Source organism: Leucoraja erinacea, chromosome 10 (assembly GCF_028641065.1).
Source record: "Leucoraja erinacea ecotype New England chromosome 10, Leri_hhj_1, whole genome shotgun sequence".
Classification (NCBI taxonomy): domain Eukaryota; kingdom Metazoa; phylum Chordata; class Chondrichthyes; order Rajiformes; family Rajidae; genus Leucoraja; species Leucoraja erinaceus.
The window spans coordinates 7996071-8011314 of NC_073386.1; the positions used below are offsets into that span (position 1 = coordinate 7996071).

Consider the following 15244-nt stretch of genomic DNA (forward strand, 5'->3'; position numbering starts at 1 on the left):
AGATAGAATAGAATAGAATAGTTTCTTTATTGTCATTGTAACATGGACCATGTACAACGAAATTTAAAATGTCAGCCAGTCAGTGCAGCATTCAAACATTTCTAAAAGCTAACGATACATACACGGTAAAATAATAAAGATAAACAACTAAATAAATATCACGAACACAGCACGCATGCACACCCAACCCTCCATCCTTCTGTCGATTTCACAGTTACCACAGTCCCTTAGTCTGTATCGCCCCTGCGTTCCTTGGCGGCTACATTTAGTGCCTTTATAGCAGTGGGGTAAAAACTGTTTTTGAGTCTGTTTGTCCTTGTCCTTGTAGATCTGTACCGTCTGCCTGACGGCAACAGTTCAAACAGGGAGTGTCCGGGGTGGGAAATGTCCTTTATGATATTCTGGGTTTTTTTGGTGCAGCAGGGAACTGTGTGTCCTCCACATCCTGGGCGTTGTCAAAAGCTCAAGGTCCCACATAACATTCATGGAATTTTTTAGTATTGTGTAAGTCCTCCAAGGTATTGTTTGAGATGAGATCCTTTGGGCCAGACATGGAGTGGAGTTCTTCTCTCGCTGGATAGGTACCACAGATGTACAAGGGTTAGTGCTCTCAATGGAGCACCGATAAAAGGACAGCAGCAGTCTCTGAGTGATGTTGTTCTTCCTGAGCACCCTCAGGAAGTGCAGTCTCTGCTGGACCTTTTTCAGCAGCGCAGTGGTGTTCACGCTCCACGTCAGGTCCTCCTCAATGTGGATTCCCAGGAAGCGGAAATCCGCCACCCTCTCTACACAGTCCCCTCTGGGATGAGATGTTTTTTCCAGACATGAGTGGAGTTCTTCTCTCATGGATAGGTATGAGATGTAAGGGAGTGAAAGGAGCATGTGAAGTGTCAACTTACCATCCCAGCTTAAAGGTGTTGTGAAAACACAAGACTGAATTGTACTGCAATGAAAAATGAATTCATATTATATGATCAAGTCTCAACATTAGGCCCTTAGCCCACCATGTCTGGGTCTGAGGGAAGACTAGTACTACTGAACAATGCTGACACATGGAGCATTTTATTTTTGTTTGAGAGAAAAACAGTTTGTTGTTTAGGCATTCCCAGTGCTGGGTCCAGTCAATAGCAAACAGCATGCTAGCTGAATGCTGGAAAAGAGGCAGAGAGAGAGAGAGAGAGAGTGCAAAATAAATGTCATTTGTACCCTTTTCTTGAGAATGCAATACCTTGGGGAAAATAATCAGTTCCTTGTGGGGAAAATTACATGAGATCCAAAGCCTTTTAAACAATAAATGCCAGAATTCCCAGAGTAGCCCAAGAACTGCTCCAAATGCTTATCCCCGAGGCAAAAATCAATAACTCGTGGAGTACATGTGTTTTAGGGCCTAGTCTACGAGTGATGACATTTGCAAATATATTTCTCAAGGAGAAATTTATGATGATAAACTATCTTAAACTATTTAGTTTGCCCTGCAGTCAGACAGGCACAAAATATTGCATCCAAAGTTCATTAATTTCACATGTTGGTTTGGCCATTTCTCATAAGAATTTAATATAAGAAATAGCCTCCTGAGCCTATTTTGCTGTTAAATAAGATCATGGTTGCTCTAATCTTGGCCTCAGTTCCACTTTGCTGCCTGTTCTCCATAACTCCTGATGTTCCTATAGACCTAGAAGCACTTTGTTTTGTCCTATATATAGTAGAAAAATAACCTATAGTGTCATTGAACAAGCCTAATAACTAATATTATAGTTTGGTGTCATTTAAAAAAAGTCATACTCTGCCTGTGAGGATTCTAGACATGTATTTTGTATTCTAAAGCCACTACCAAATTAGAAGATCTTGTTGGCAAATACAATCCAAAAAACACATATTTGTAAAAATATCCTAATAGGTTCCAAGTACAAGGTGTTTATGAAATCATAATTGCAGCACTGCATGGAGTTTTGGTTTCCCTATGTACCAACCTTTTGAATTGAAGTACGCAATGGTGGTGTAGCAACAAAACTATCTTGTATACATAAGCCCATTCACCACCATAGTATTCCATTGCACACAAAGCCCAAGAACCATTGGGATTTCCACGTGGTCACATAGAAACATCATGGTGTAGACCATTCGGCCCTTCGAGCCAGCACCTCCATTCAATATGATCATGCCTGATCATCCAAAATCAGTATCCCGTTCCTGCTTTCTCCCCATATCCTGTGATTCCATTAACCCTAAGAGCTGGATCTAACAGTCTCTTGAAAACATCCAATGAATTGGCCTCCACTGCCTTCTGTGGCAGAGAATTCCACAGATTCACAACTCTCTGTGTGAAAATGTTTTTCCTCATCTCAGTCCTAAATGGCCTACCCCTTATTCTTAAACTGTGACCCCTGGTTCTGGACTCCCCCAACATAGGGAACAGTTTTCCTGCATCTAGCCTGTCCAATCCCTTAAGAATTTTATGTTTCTTCTCATCTCATTCTCATCCTTCTAACTATGAGCCCAGTCGACCCATTATTTCAATCACACATGAGCTTCGAGACTTGATCGGCTGAGGATGAGCATTGGAGGCTCCGATCACCTCAGAATCATATGCGATGGACATCTCTGCCAAGGGATGAATACAAATTGTAAAGGGAATCTGACTGTAGGAGAATCCATTTGTTGCATTCCACTGTCACAAACCAGATCAGATAGATGTCTAACTTGGATGTAACTTCCCCAGTTTCCCTCTAACTTCGATCCTCTTTAATCACATTGGAATTTTGAATCAATGTCTTTGTATGATGCAAAATAAAAATCCTGAACCATAGGTTTTAAGAAACCAAGGAAGAGAATTACATGGTGCAGAGTCTTACCTACTGAAGTCTCAATCACCAATATTGATGCAGTTAAAATCAAGGCCAGAATTGGAGACCACAGAGGACTTGAAAACAAGGATAGGAATTTTAAGATGAAGGGATTATTTAGGTGGAATTCAATAACACTCAGGAAACATAGAGGTAATAATAGCATGCTACTGTCAAACTCTCATTATGTGCAGGATGATTGTCAGCTTTCATATAGACATAAATATTTCTGAAGCATTTGATAACTAAGTGTACAACACAAATACTATTGTTGATATATTTACAGGTCCTACTTTGTCCTGTGCCATGGTAAATGCAGGCCTCTCTACATTTCAGAAGATAGAAGATACAAATTCAAGAGAGTTAGAATTGGTATCCGTTTTTCCTTCAAATATTTGTACATCTCATAAGATCTCAGATGTTTCCCACTGTGTTTAGTTTAGCTTAGAGATCCAGCATGCAAAGGAGCCATTTGGCTCACCGAGTCATCACCGACCAATGATCCCTGCACATTAACACTACCTTACACACACTAGGGACAATAATACATTTATACCAAGCCAAACCTGTACCTCTTTGGAGTGTGGAAGGAAACCGAAGTTCTCGGAGAAAACCCACTCAGGTCACGGGGAGAACGTAAAACTCCATACAAACAAGCACCATAGTCAGGATCAAACCCGGGTCTCTCGCAGTAGCTACGCCACTAAGCCACCCATAATGCCCATTAGATAATGTATGTATTATCTCACCTTCTCCTTGTTTCTCTGACTATTCTGTTTCTCTGGTATTGCTTGGGTAGTTATGTGTCATTCTGGTACTTGGTACTTCTGACATAGTCATATTTATACCCTAAAACTAGCTTTCCCAAGCCAACTTATAGTCACCTAGTTAATGTGGAGAGATGTTAGAATTTAAATGCATTATATCCGGCCAGATAAGGTTGGAGTGAGAAACTTATTTCCCTGAAAAATATGAGTGAGGTTCTGATGAGAGAACCAACAGTTTCCACTATTAATGTCTCTCAGCATCTGACATTCATTAAATTATCCTTTGAATTTATTTAGAAATGAATGTATGGCCTTTAAATTGGTAGGACAGCAAGATTATCATTACAGTAACTTTCTTATTGTTCTGACTGTAATGAATTGTGCATTTTTTTAAAACAAAATGTTATAAATGTAAATTTAGTATTTGTATTATAACGGAGCTTGGACCAGTGAATTAAATATCAAACAACAAAATCAAGTTTACTCAAAAGACAATAGACAATAGGTGCAGGAGTGGGCCATTTGGCCCTTTGAGCCAGCCCCACCATTCAATGTGATCATGGCTGATCATCCACAATCAATACCCCGTTCCTGCCTTCTCCCCATATCCCCTGACTCCGCCATCTTTAAGAGCTCTATCTAACTCTCTCTTGAAAACATCCAGCGAACCAGCCTCCACCGCCTTCTGAGGCAGAGAATTCCACAGACTCACAACTCTCTGTGTGAAAAAGTTTTTCCTCATCTCCGTTCTAAATGGCTTACCCCTTATTCTTAAACTGTGGCCCCTGGTTCTGGACTTCCCCCAACATCAGGAACATGTTTCCTGCCTCTAGCGTGTCTAAACCCTTATTAATCTTATATGTTTCAATAAGAATCCCTCTCATCCTTCTAAATTCCAGAGTATACAAGCCCAGCCGCTCCATTCTATCAACATATGACAGTCAACATATGACAGCCATCCCGGGAATTAACCTGGTGAACTTCAATACTCCCTCAATAGCAAGAATGTCCTTGCTCAAATTTGGAGACCAAAACTGAACACAATACTCCAGGTGTGGTCTCACTAGGGCCCTGTACAACAGCAGAAGGACTGAAGTTTGCTGTAACAGAATAACATTTGATGAGGGTTAAATTTAAGAACTTTTTTCTGTTACTTTTTTTGTTCAGCTATTTTTCAGCTTAATTGTTTAACTGTTATTTTCTAAAGTGAATATTGTGGGGTTAATTTGCAAACTTCTGATATTATAACTTTCACCTGATATAAACATTCCCATTAGACTGCAGAATTTTCTAAGCAGCACATCTAATGCTAAATATAACAATTCCTATTTTCTCACATTGCCAATAAACACAAAGAAATATATATTTCAAATATGATGGATGTTGAAATTTAAATGCATTTTATTATGCAGTAAACATGATGGAAATTTGGACATTTTTAAACACTTATTATGCTTAACTTGGCATATCCTGATTAAAATACAATAAAATGTATGGAGGATATTAAAGCAAGAATTATGATCATTATTATTTTGTAGATTGTGAACAGACACCCTCCATTTGGAAATCAGATAAAAGAATCTATTACTCACCTCCCAAAGTACGAACTCAGTGTTGAACAGGTGATTTTCTTTTAGTGGAGTTGAATTTCATTTTCACTCGCGGATGACGAATGATTGCTTAATATTTTGCATATTAAAGAACCACTTCCTGTTCAATGTTATTACAATTATTTATATTTAAGAAAGAACTGCAGATGCTGGAAAAATCGAAGGTAGACAAAAATGCTGGAGAAACTCAGCGGGTGAGGCAGCATCTATGGAGCGAAGGAATAGGTGACGTTTTGGGTCGAGACCCTTCTTCAGACTTAATTATTTATGTTATCGGTTCCCTCCATTATAATTTTTAAGTAATCACAACATACAGTGAAATGGTCTTCTTTTGAGACAATGGTCTCATTGTCTGCAACTCGTTTTCACTCACAGCTAACAATGGCTTGTTTCCTTTATCATCGTTACTTTTTTGCATATCTTTAATTCATATCTCTCTATATCACCGTCTATATCTCTCGTTTCCTTTTGCCCTGACTCTCAGACTGAAGAAGGGTCTTGACCCGAAGCGTCACCTATTCCTTTTCTCCAGAGATGCCGTTTGACCCGCTGAATTACTCCAGCTTTTTGTGTCTATTTTCGGTGTTCTTTTAATGTTTGTAGAGGCACCAAACGTTGTGAATAAATGGTTTCTTTATTCAGGCATTAAAGGTAGATGTACATGCACGTTGGTCCTCTAACACAAAGTTGTTGTCGCTGCTGCGAGGCTGTTGCCTCGTGGGCTCGAGTTGAGCTCTTGCTGAGATGGAAGGACACTCACCCAAAGAGAGAAGAGGGCTGGTCAGCTCAAAGTCAGAGAGAGAGAGAGAGATAGAGAGAGAGAGAGGGTTGTCCCGGGGTTCATTATATATATATACAATGACACACGCCTATACCCTGGGACAGCTTCTGCCTGCTATTGCCCAGTCACGTGACCCTAACCCCGACTGCTGAGGGTTCGTGTAGCTAGTGGCCCAACCACTGGGTGCCAATACAGGACCCCCCCCCCCAGAACCAGAGGCAAGAAAACGAGCAGGCTGACAAAACTTGGCAGCCTGACTCGTAAACTTACAGTCAGACCGTGAGGGTAGACGTCGAAAAGGGATGGAGCGCCCTCACCTTCTATCGGAAGGTGCGCAAGCATGGTCGAGGGCGGCTCTTGCTGTGGGTCGGGGGCACCCCAGCTGTGGGTCGGGACAGTGGGGCCAGCAGGCGCAGTCGACGTTCCCACTGTGAGCCATCCCGGCCGTATGCCGAGGGGTGCAAGGAGACCAACGCAAAAGCCGCAGGACGGACGAGATATAGACTAGTCACGTCGACCAACGGGGGATCGTGTCCTGAGAAAGACGTCGGCAACAAAGCAACAACAAAGAAATAACAAGAAACTAATAGCAATATTAAGCATGGTGATTACAGTGGACAGTGGAAAAAAAACTACAGTGTGCAACAAAGATACAGCAAAGTCCAAAGTGGTCAGATCCGGGAAGGGTCATGAGGGAGAGAAAGCAAGGACCGAGGCTGCTGCGCCGCTGTCTGCTGCGGTGGCCCGGAATGCAGGCGGGCGCCCCAGGCGGCCTGCGATCGGCTAGACCAGGCATAGGCGGGAGTTGAGCGGCCCAACCGCGGCGGCGGGGCACAAGGTGGCGTCCGGGAGCAGCGTAGAGTTGACGGCTGCATCCATAGTGGTCATTACCGTAGAGCTGGGCTGCCGGCTGCAGACATCAGGTCACCACCTGCGTGCGTCGGGAAATCCAAAATCTCCGTTTTGGAACGCCGGGGTCACCAATGTAGAGGCACCAAACGTTGTGAATAAACGGTTTCTTTATTCAGGCCTTAAAGGTAGATATACATGCACGTTGGTCCTCTAACACAAAGTTGTTGATGCTGCTGCGAGGCTGTTGCCTCGTGGGCTCGAGTTGAGCTCTTGCTGTGGTGGAAGGCCACTCACCCAAAACATAGAAACATAGAAATTATGTGCAGCAGTAGGCCATTCGGCCCTTCGAGCCGGCACCGCCACTCAATATGATCATGGCTGATCATCCAACGGTATCCTGTACCTGCCTTCTCTCCATACCCCCTGATCCCTTTAGCCACAAGGGCCACATCTAACTCCCTCTTAAATATAGCCAATGAACTGGCCTCAACTACCTTCTGTGGCAGAGAATTCCAGAGATTCACCACAAAGAGAGATGAGAGCTGGTCAGCTCAAAGTCAGAGAGGGAGAGGGTTGTCCCGGGGTTCGTTATATCTACCAGGACGCACCCCTATACCCTGTGACAGCTTCTCCCTGCTATTGCCCAGTCATGTGACCCTACCCCCCGACTGCTGAGGGTTCGTGTAGCTGGTGTCCCAACCACTGGGTGCCGCCACATGTTTATATTTTTGCAATAAATAGCAAACAGCATAACATTTCCCCCTATAGATTTAATTCTGTTGCATTTGTGTTTTTGATTGTAATAAAGTTTTTAAAATTATTTTTAATTAATTCATTCAGCTGGAGTGTTTTTGTCTTAAAGCTTGCAAAATACCATGCTGGAGTGGCAGAAATCATTGTGACAATCACCTTAACAAATTATGAGCAACTGCTGAAAAAGAGAACAGCATCTGACAATCACCATACATCTCTGATCATAGGAGATGCAGACAACCAAGTTATTTACAAACAAAAAATCACGTAAGTATCTAAATTTATTAAAATACCGAATACATCTATCTGGGTGATGAAAATAGTGATTTTTTTTGATATTTAAAATCTTTCAATATTGTGTCTGTGTTCAATCTACATTAGGAATGTAAAAAATCTTAAATTTGCCAAAATCTCTCTGAAACTTCCTAATGCATATGTGAGCAACCTCCATTGATTCCACATTGTCTGACATTGTATCCAATTTTTGCCTGTTATGGTATTAACATGAACAAGGAGTCAAAATTATTAATCTAACACAGAATTAACTCAATATTCAGTCCAGCCTGAGATTCAGACACAGACACAGAGAAAATCTGTAATGCCAAAAGTTGATAACCTTTGTTGAAATTGTGGGAAAAAGCCACAAGAAAATGTGCTCTAAAACAGCATGCTGTTCCTGAAGTAATATATCAGATGAAATATTTTAATGATTACTTATTTGTATGTTCACACTGTGCTTCTCTATGGAAGAATGATAATGAACTGGATTACAGACAAAAATGCTAGAAGAACTCAGCAGGTGAGGCAGCATCTATGGAGAGAAGGAATAGGCGACGTTTCGGGTCGAGACCCTTCTTCAGACTGATGTTGGGGGGGGTGCGGGGGAAAAGAAAGGAAGAGGCGGAGACAATAGGCTTGTGGGAGAGCTAAGAAGGGTGAGGGGAAAGAGGGAGAAAGCAAGGACTAACCGAAATTAGAGAAGTCAATGTTCATACCGCTGGGGTGTAAACTACCTAAGCGAAATATGAGGTGCAATTTAGGAGCCCAGACAGAAAGGTCATTCGGAATGGGAGGGGAGTTGAAGTGCTGAGCCACCGGAAGATCAGGTTTGATTAGTGCAAACTGAGCGGAGGTGTTGGGCGAAGCGATCGCCGAGCCTGCACTTGGTCTCTCCGATGTAGAGAAGTAGAGAATTGGATTACATAATTTTGATCTGAACACAGTTCTCATATTTATCTTTGTTTGTTTAGATACTGAACACAGAGTCATTCAAATTTAAAAGGAGGAAAAGGATAAAATGTTTAATCGGTTTTAAACATGAAATAAAATGTAATTTGTTTCCATGGAAGTCTGAAGCCAAACTTAAAATAATCCTGCTCCACCAGCTAATATTAATTGAATTGGCATTGCACTGATGTGAATGCATCAGAATCCCCTTGTGCTCAGAACCATGTGAATCCAATGTAGTTCTCTGGGTTGCAGAATGGACTGCTCTTGGGAACTTCACCATTAAGAGATAAACTATTCTGTAGGAAGAAAAAGAAATCTATCACCACAACATATCATCCATGAAAACTAAATTAATAAACAATAGACAATCAATGACAAGCATGAAAAAGCTTGGATCCTTTTCCAATAAATATTAGGGTTGTAATAGAGTGAAAGTTATCCCTGAAAGTAATTCTCTTTTTTGGTTAGTACTATTTTATGTTGTCATTCTGTGGCATCCAGTGGTGACCTTCAGAAGTAGCACAAACTAGATTTCATGCTCCTCCTGCACCATGTTCAGCTGCAAGTGAGGAAAGAATCACTCTTGGCAGCTTTGGCAGGGGAACGAGATGAGCTCTCAGGTGCAGTATGCCTTGCCATCCGAGTACCATTCAAACACCTAATATCAAGATAGAGTATGAAGGAAAGTTCAAGTACAGATATTAAGAAGGCCCATGTAGCATATCCAAAGTTAAATGTTTAAATATGCTCAGAAATATTATGAAAATGTTTTTTGTTAAACTACACATTATATGGATCACAAGTAATTGATTTTCCTTCAATTTTCTCCATCAGTTTGATGGAACAAAACATAGAGGCACCCAGCCATGGACAGTAGCATTGCCAAGTGTGTAATTCATACCTGATGGCAGGCTTTCTGACGGGGTTGGCAGGTGACAGGTGGCAGGGTTTCACACCATATGTGTAGCATGATTATTGTTATTGAAGGAAACTAGCCAGAATAAGTCCTAAACTATGGGTTCTGATGCTAGGAATCCATTTTAGATACGTCCACCACGTTAAAAAGTTTCTCTTGCCATCTTTCACTTCGGCCACTCACAATCCAATCACAACCCGGTAGCAATCCAAATACACACTGCCAGATATCTTATAGTGACCCAACTCTGCCTTCCCCAGTGAACCTCTGGTCATGATTTCACCCTCCCAGTCCACATCTCATCTGTCTTACCCCATATATTTCACCATGGCAGTCCCCATGGACTTTTTAATGTACCAGACCTATCTACAACATTTGAAGTACTGTAATAGATGTAGTGCCAACACCTTGAATGAAATCACGCGTTCTCGATTTAGTGACATTTCTAGGCACTGATGAATACTATGACATGCAATTTCTGTTCCATTTAACTGAATACTGATTCCACTAATCCCAAAAGATGCTAACCTTGTTTTCCTTTAACATAGGGATTCAGCTCTACTTAAAACTGGAAGTTGGTCAAAGAAAATTGAAGTTAAACGACCTCTCAAAGGTGAAGAACTGAGTGTCAATCTTATCAGTTCAGACTACGGTAAGTTAAGTTTTATATTTAATACATACAAGAAAAGTGTGTGTCCCAAACATTATGGAGAGCACTGTAGATTCACATATTAGGTCTCAAAGTTGTTGGTTCAGACCTAGTATTCCATACCATTTGTAAAAATGATACATTATTACCGTTCATACTCAGAATATACATATAGATTCCTAGACAGTAGCATGTAGCTTATTACAGTTCTGAAAGATTATTAAATATGTTAATAGTTGAACACCAGGGATAGACTATTCTTGTTCTGGGTTTGGAGGAGTGTCAGACCAGACATGCAGAAAATAAATCATGAAAGAATTGGGACAAAAATCTAATCCTTATATCACTGAAGGAAGGTGAATTTTCAGTCTGAAACGTCAACCACCAGTTTGCCTTCACAGATGCTGCTTGACCTACTGAGTTTTTCCAGCAGTTTATTTTTTGTCCAGATTCCAGCGTGTGCAGTCTCTGGTGCCGGGGTGGTAGGAAAAAGATAAGTTAAACAAACAAACTTTATTTTTTATTAAATAAATATAATTTATAATATCTCATTGAAACTGATTTTCTTTAGCTCTTTTGGGTGGTTTGACAGGCCTTTCAAAAGTTGATTGGGTGAGGCTGTTTGCAGTAAAGGGATGACTAGTAAGTGGGAGGATTTTAAGCATGAGATAACGAGTGTTCATGGTTCAACAAGTGTTATATGGTTCAGAGCCGACATGTAGGCTGGTCTGGAAGATTAGATCACATAGGATTCAGTGTGAGCTAGCCATTTGTATAGAGGTCAGTGGTGGTGGTAGAGGGTTGTTTGTTCAATCGGGAGGCCTGTAATGGGTGGTGTATCCACTAGCATCTGTGCTGGATAAGCTGTTGCTATTTTATATTAATGATTTGGATGTCAGTGTAGGTTAGTAAGTTTGTTGATGATACTGAAATTGGTGTATAGTGGACAGTGAAGAAAATTATAGCTATACTCTGCGTTTACATAAAAATACTTTAGTGGAAAGTTCTTACAATCTTTTAATTTTACTTTTTCCATCTAGTTGGATTGGATATTCAGCAAAAGTATACCGTCTTTTACTCAGGACCAAAGAGGTTTGGAACACATATTATTAATGGAAAATCTGATGTACAAAACACACCATTAACAAAACGGAATAGCACAGAAAATTCATTAACAAGTTCCTCTCTTGGTACAATTAAAGGTATATTTTAAAATTATTTCTTGAAGTCAGTGTGGAAAATGATTTGAATCGCAGAAGTTGTTTTACAGGATAGCTATTTGTATTGTAGTTGTTTGTGTTGAAAAAAGCAAGGATACCTAGAGCAGGATGTTTTGTTATAAGACCTTACAGGAAGCATTTCCTCTGATGTGAACTAAAGTTTAAGTCCTGTGAAAAATTAAGATTGCCAAATTAATAATTCCTTTTATTTATTTTTTTCAAGATGCTGATTTTCTTTTATGTAAATTATGGTTATTTCTCTGTATGTATTTAGTGAGACTATATTTCCCTTTGTAAAACTTTTGCTGTTTGCTTGTTAGCTAGGAGTTAATGTTTGAAATTCAGAAGAACTGGCATCAGGACCTGGAAATCAAAGAGGCATGCAAAAAGTTGGCACGCAAACCGTTTCATAATCCAAATAGACAAATTTAATATGTGGTTTAGTTTAGAGATAAAGCATGAAAACAGGCCCTTTTGCCCATCAAGTCCACACCAACCATCGATCACCTGTTCCTACCTGTTCTATGTCATCCCACCATCTCGTTCGCTCCCTACAAATTTGGGGGAATTTTAAAGAGGTCAATTAAACCTACAAACGTACAAATCTTTGGGATGTGGGGAGAAACCCACACATGCAGCATCCGTGGTCAGGATCAAATCCAGATCTCTGGCACTGCAAGGCAACAGTTCTATCAGCTGTACTGCCCTAACTAGTTAAGGAAAATAGTATTTAGATATTTTATTGCAAGGGTAATGAAATACTAGAAGGAAATCTTGCTACATCTATTCATGGTTTTGCAGAGTCCACAGTGGAATATTGTGTTGATCTTAGTCTCCTTAATTAAGTAAGGATATTCTTCACTTTAAAGTAATTGCAGCAATTCTCAGAACAAGAGAATTATCTTATGGGGAAAGATTGAACAGAAGTTTAAAATGAAGAAATGTTGTTGTTCTTGGTGTATAAGACTTTGATGGGACATGACAAGGCAGGAGCTGGGATGATAATGTATATCTTCTGGTCGGGAAATCTAGAATTCAAGACAGAATAAGGACTGGTCACTTATGACTGAAATAAGTTCTACTCCTAGGGTTTTAGTCATAGAGTGATACTGTGTGGAAACAGATCCTTCGGCCCAACTTGCCCACACCATCCAACATGTCCCAGCTACACTAGTCCCACCTGCCTGCGCTTGGTCCATATCCCTCCAAACCTGTCCTATCCATGTGCCTGTCTAACTGTTTCTTAAACGTTGGGATAGTCCCAGCCTCAACTACCTCCTACGGCAACTTGTTCCATACACCCACCACCCTTTGTGTGAAAAAGAAAAACAAAGGGTTGTGAGTCTTTGGAATTTTCTACCCCTAAAAGCTGCAAATACGCAGTCACCAAGTACACTTAGAGGCTGAGATAGATTTCTGGACGATAGTGAAATTGTTGATAATGGGGTTTGGGCAGAAAATAGAGTTGAGCCATCAATCCGTTAGGCTAGGGTTTGGGGGCTATTTGTCAGTCGGGCTTCTGAAAAGGAAGCAATATTGTGGACATTTTGTATTTTTGTTGTGTTGCTATTAACTGAACATTGATTAGACCAGACATGGTGGGTGCAAAGCCATCACTAAGCAATCGTTGACACAGAAAAATATATTATGCTAATTAAATACACAATCTTCAAATCAATAATGGTATAAAAGTCATCAATATCTCTAGGTGGCATTTAAAAAACACTGAGACATAGACATTTGAAGATAAATTTCACATTGAGGTTTTCACATTGAGGTTCCTAATCTGAATCATTGCATCTTAATTATAAATACAGGATGCACCAAAGAAAGCAACAACACTGGACCTCCAAGAAGACTCTGTAATCATTACTGCAAGAATAAAGACAAATGTGGTCATGAATGTTGTAAGTGCTGAAATATCGACCATGGCAGTGTTTTATTGTACATATATATTTTGCAAATTATTTTGGTTGAGTTTTACCTGAAATATAGGCCTGAAATGCAAAGGGTTATTTCATCTCTGTTCTCATTTTGTGGGTGGGTGTTGAAATATGCATGCCATGGCCCTGATGTCTTCCCACTGTGTTCACTTTTAAGTTTCTTTCTTGTGGGTACTTTTGGGGCCCTTTAAGTACGTAACAAGTGTCATGTGATATCTTGGGGACAGGAATCTTGCTCAGGAATGGGTTGTGCCTTTCTTATTAGACCCATCTGTTTCAAGAAAGAAACCCCCAAAAGACGAGCCTTTTTTTTACTAAATCACTCTTGTAAATACCCGCCTGTATTTGACCCATATCCCTCGAAACCTGCCCTAATTGTCTCTTAAACATTGCGATAGAAGTTCCTATGGTTTTTGCTTTGGTTGCAGGTAAATTTGGTGTACCGGTTGTACAGAGTAGTATTACACCACAAACAACAACAAAACTTTCTTCCTATCTCAGTGACCTTAAAAATAGAAGTGATACTTCCTCAGCCCCATCAGTCAAACGACTAAAGGTAACTTTATACACAGTGAAATTTCAACAAACTACAATGATTCAAATAATTTAAAAATTGCATTGTCTTATATCAGGTCGAGATGCAAAATGACTTGGGGTCAGTAAATCTTCAACAGTTTGCTTACTTGCCCAAACCTCCACTGACAACATTACCAAGGTAATAAGATCCATAAAGCAAATAAAAATAAGTTTATTACATTTGACATTTAGGTTAAATTGTATCACGTTATATTTACACGTGCCATTATTTTCAAGGTACTATGAAACAAAACCTGCTCCGACCGCTCAAGAACACAACTGGGATCAATTAGACATCTGTATAAGTAATTGTCAACAACAGCATACAGATGATGATGAAGGTATATTGTTGATGAGGAAGAATGTTCTTTAACATGCTAATTGTAATAACATGTATGCCATTTTGTATTCTAAAGAGAGAGAGAGAGAGAGAGAGAGTTACGTTCTGGTTTCTCAACTTTACATTGAAACATAGAAAAGTACAGCACAGTATCAGGCCCTTCTGCCCATCATGTTTGCACTGCCAACAATTCAAAATCACTCCCGTCTGCACATGTCTAATCCCTGCCTATTCATGTTTTTGTCCAAATGCCACATACATTGCTATGTTTGCTTCTACCACCTCCCCGGCATCATATCCCAGGTGCCTACCACTCTCTATATTAAAAATCTTGCCTTGCAAGTATTTTTTTAATTTAAACTTTTCCCCTCTTATCCTAAACCCTCTAGTATTTGACACTTCTACTCCAGCAAAAAGACTATTTATAAACAATAGGTGCAGGAGTAAGCCTTGGCCCTTCGAGCCAGCACCACCTTTCAATGTGATCATGGCTGATCATCCCCAATCAGTACACTGTTCTTGCCTTCTCCACATATCCCCATAACTCCGCTTTCTTTAAGAGCCCTATCTAGCTCTATCTTGAAAGTATCCAGAGAACCTGCCTCCACCGCCCTCTGAGACAACTGTCTGTGAGAGAGTTTACCCACTCTGTTTCACATAATTTTATACAGTTCAATCAAGTCATCCCTCAATCTCTGATGCTCCAGAGGAAAAATTGCAAGTTTATTCAACCTCTCCTTATCTATATTACTAAAAGTCTGATC

General features: G+C 40.2%; 1 protein-coding gene across 2 annotated transcripts in view; it reads left to right on the forward strand.

The window, feature by feature from the left end:
• The window catches only part of hfm1 (helicase for meiosis 1), a 92305-nt gene that overhangs the window by 62984 nt on the left and 14077 nt on the right, over positions 1-15244 (forward strand). For both annotated transcript variants that reach the window (XM_055641384.1, XM_055641386.1), the window contains 9 exons: positions 3130-3215; positions 5149-5232; positions 7716-7873; positions 10301-10404; positions 11442-11603; positions 13439-13528; positions 13993-14120; positions 14197-14279; positions 14378-14481. In XM_055641384.1, the coding sequence (XP_055497359.1) occupies positions 3130-3215; positions 5149-5232; positions 7716-7873; positions 10301-10404; positions 11442-11603; positions 13439-13528; positions 13993-14120; positions 14197-14279; positions 14378-14481 (999 nt within the window). The remainder of the gene's footprint in view (positions 1-3129; positions 3216-5148; positions 5233-7715; positions 7874-10300; positions 10405-11441; positions 11604-13438; positions 13529-13992; positions 14121-14196; positions 14280-14377; positions 14482-15244) is intronic.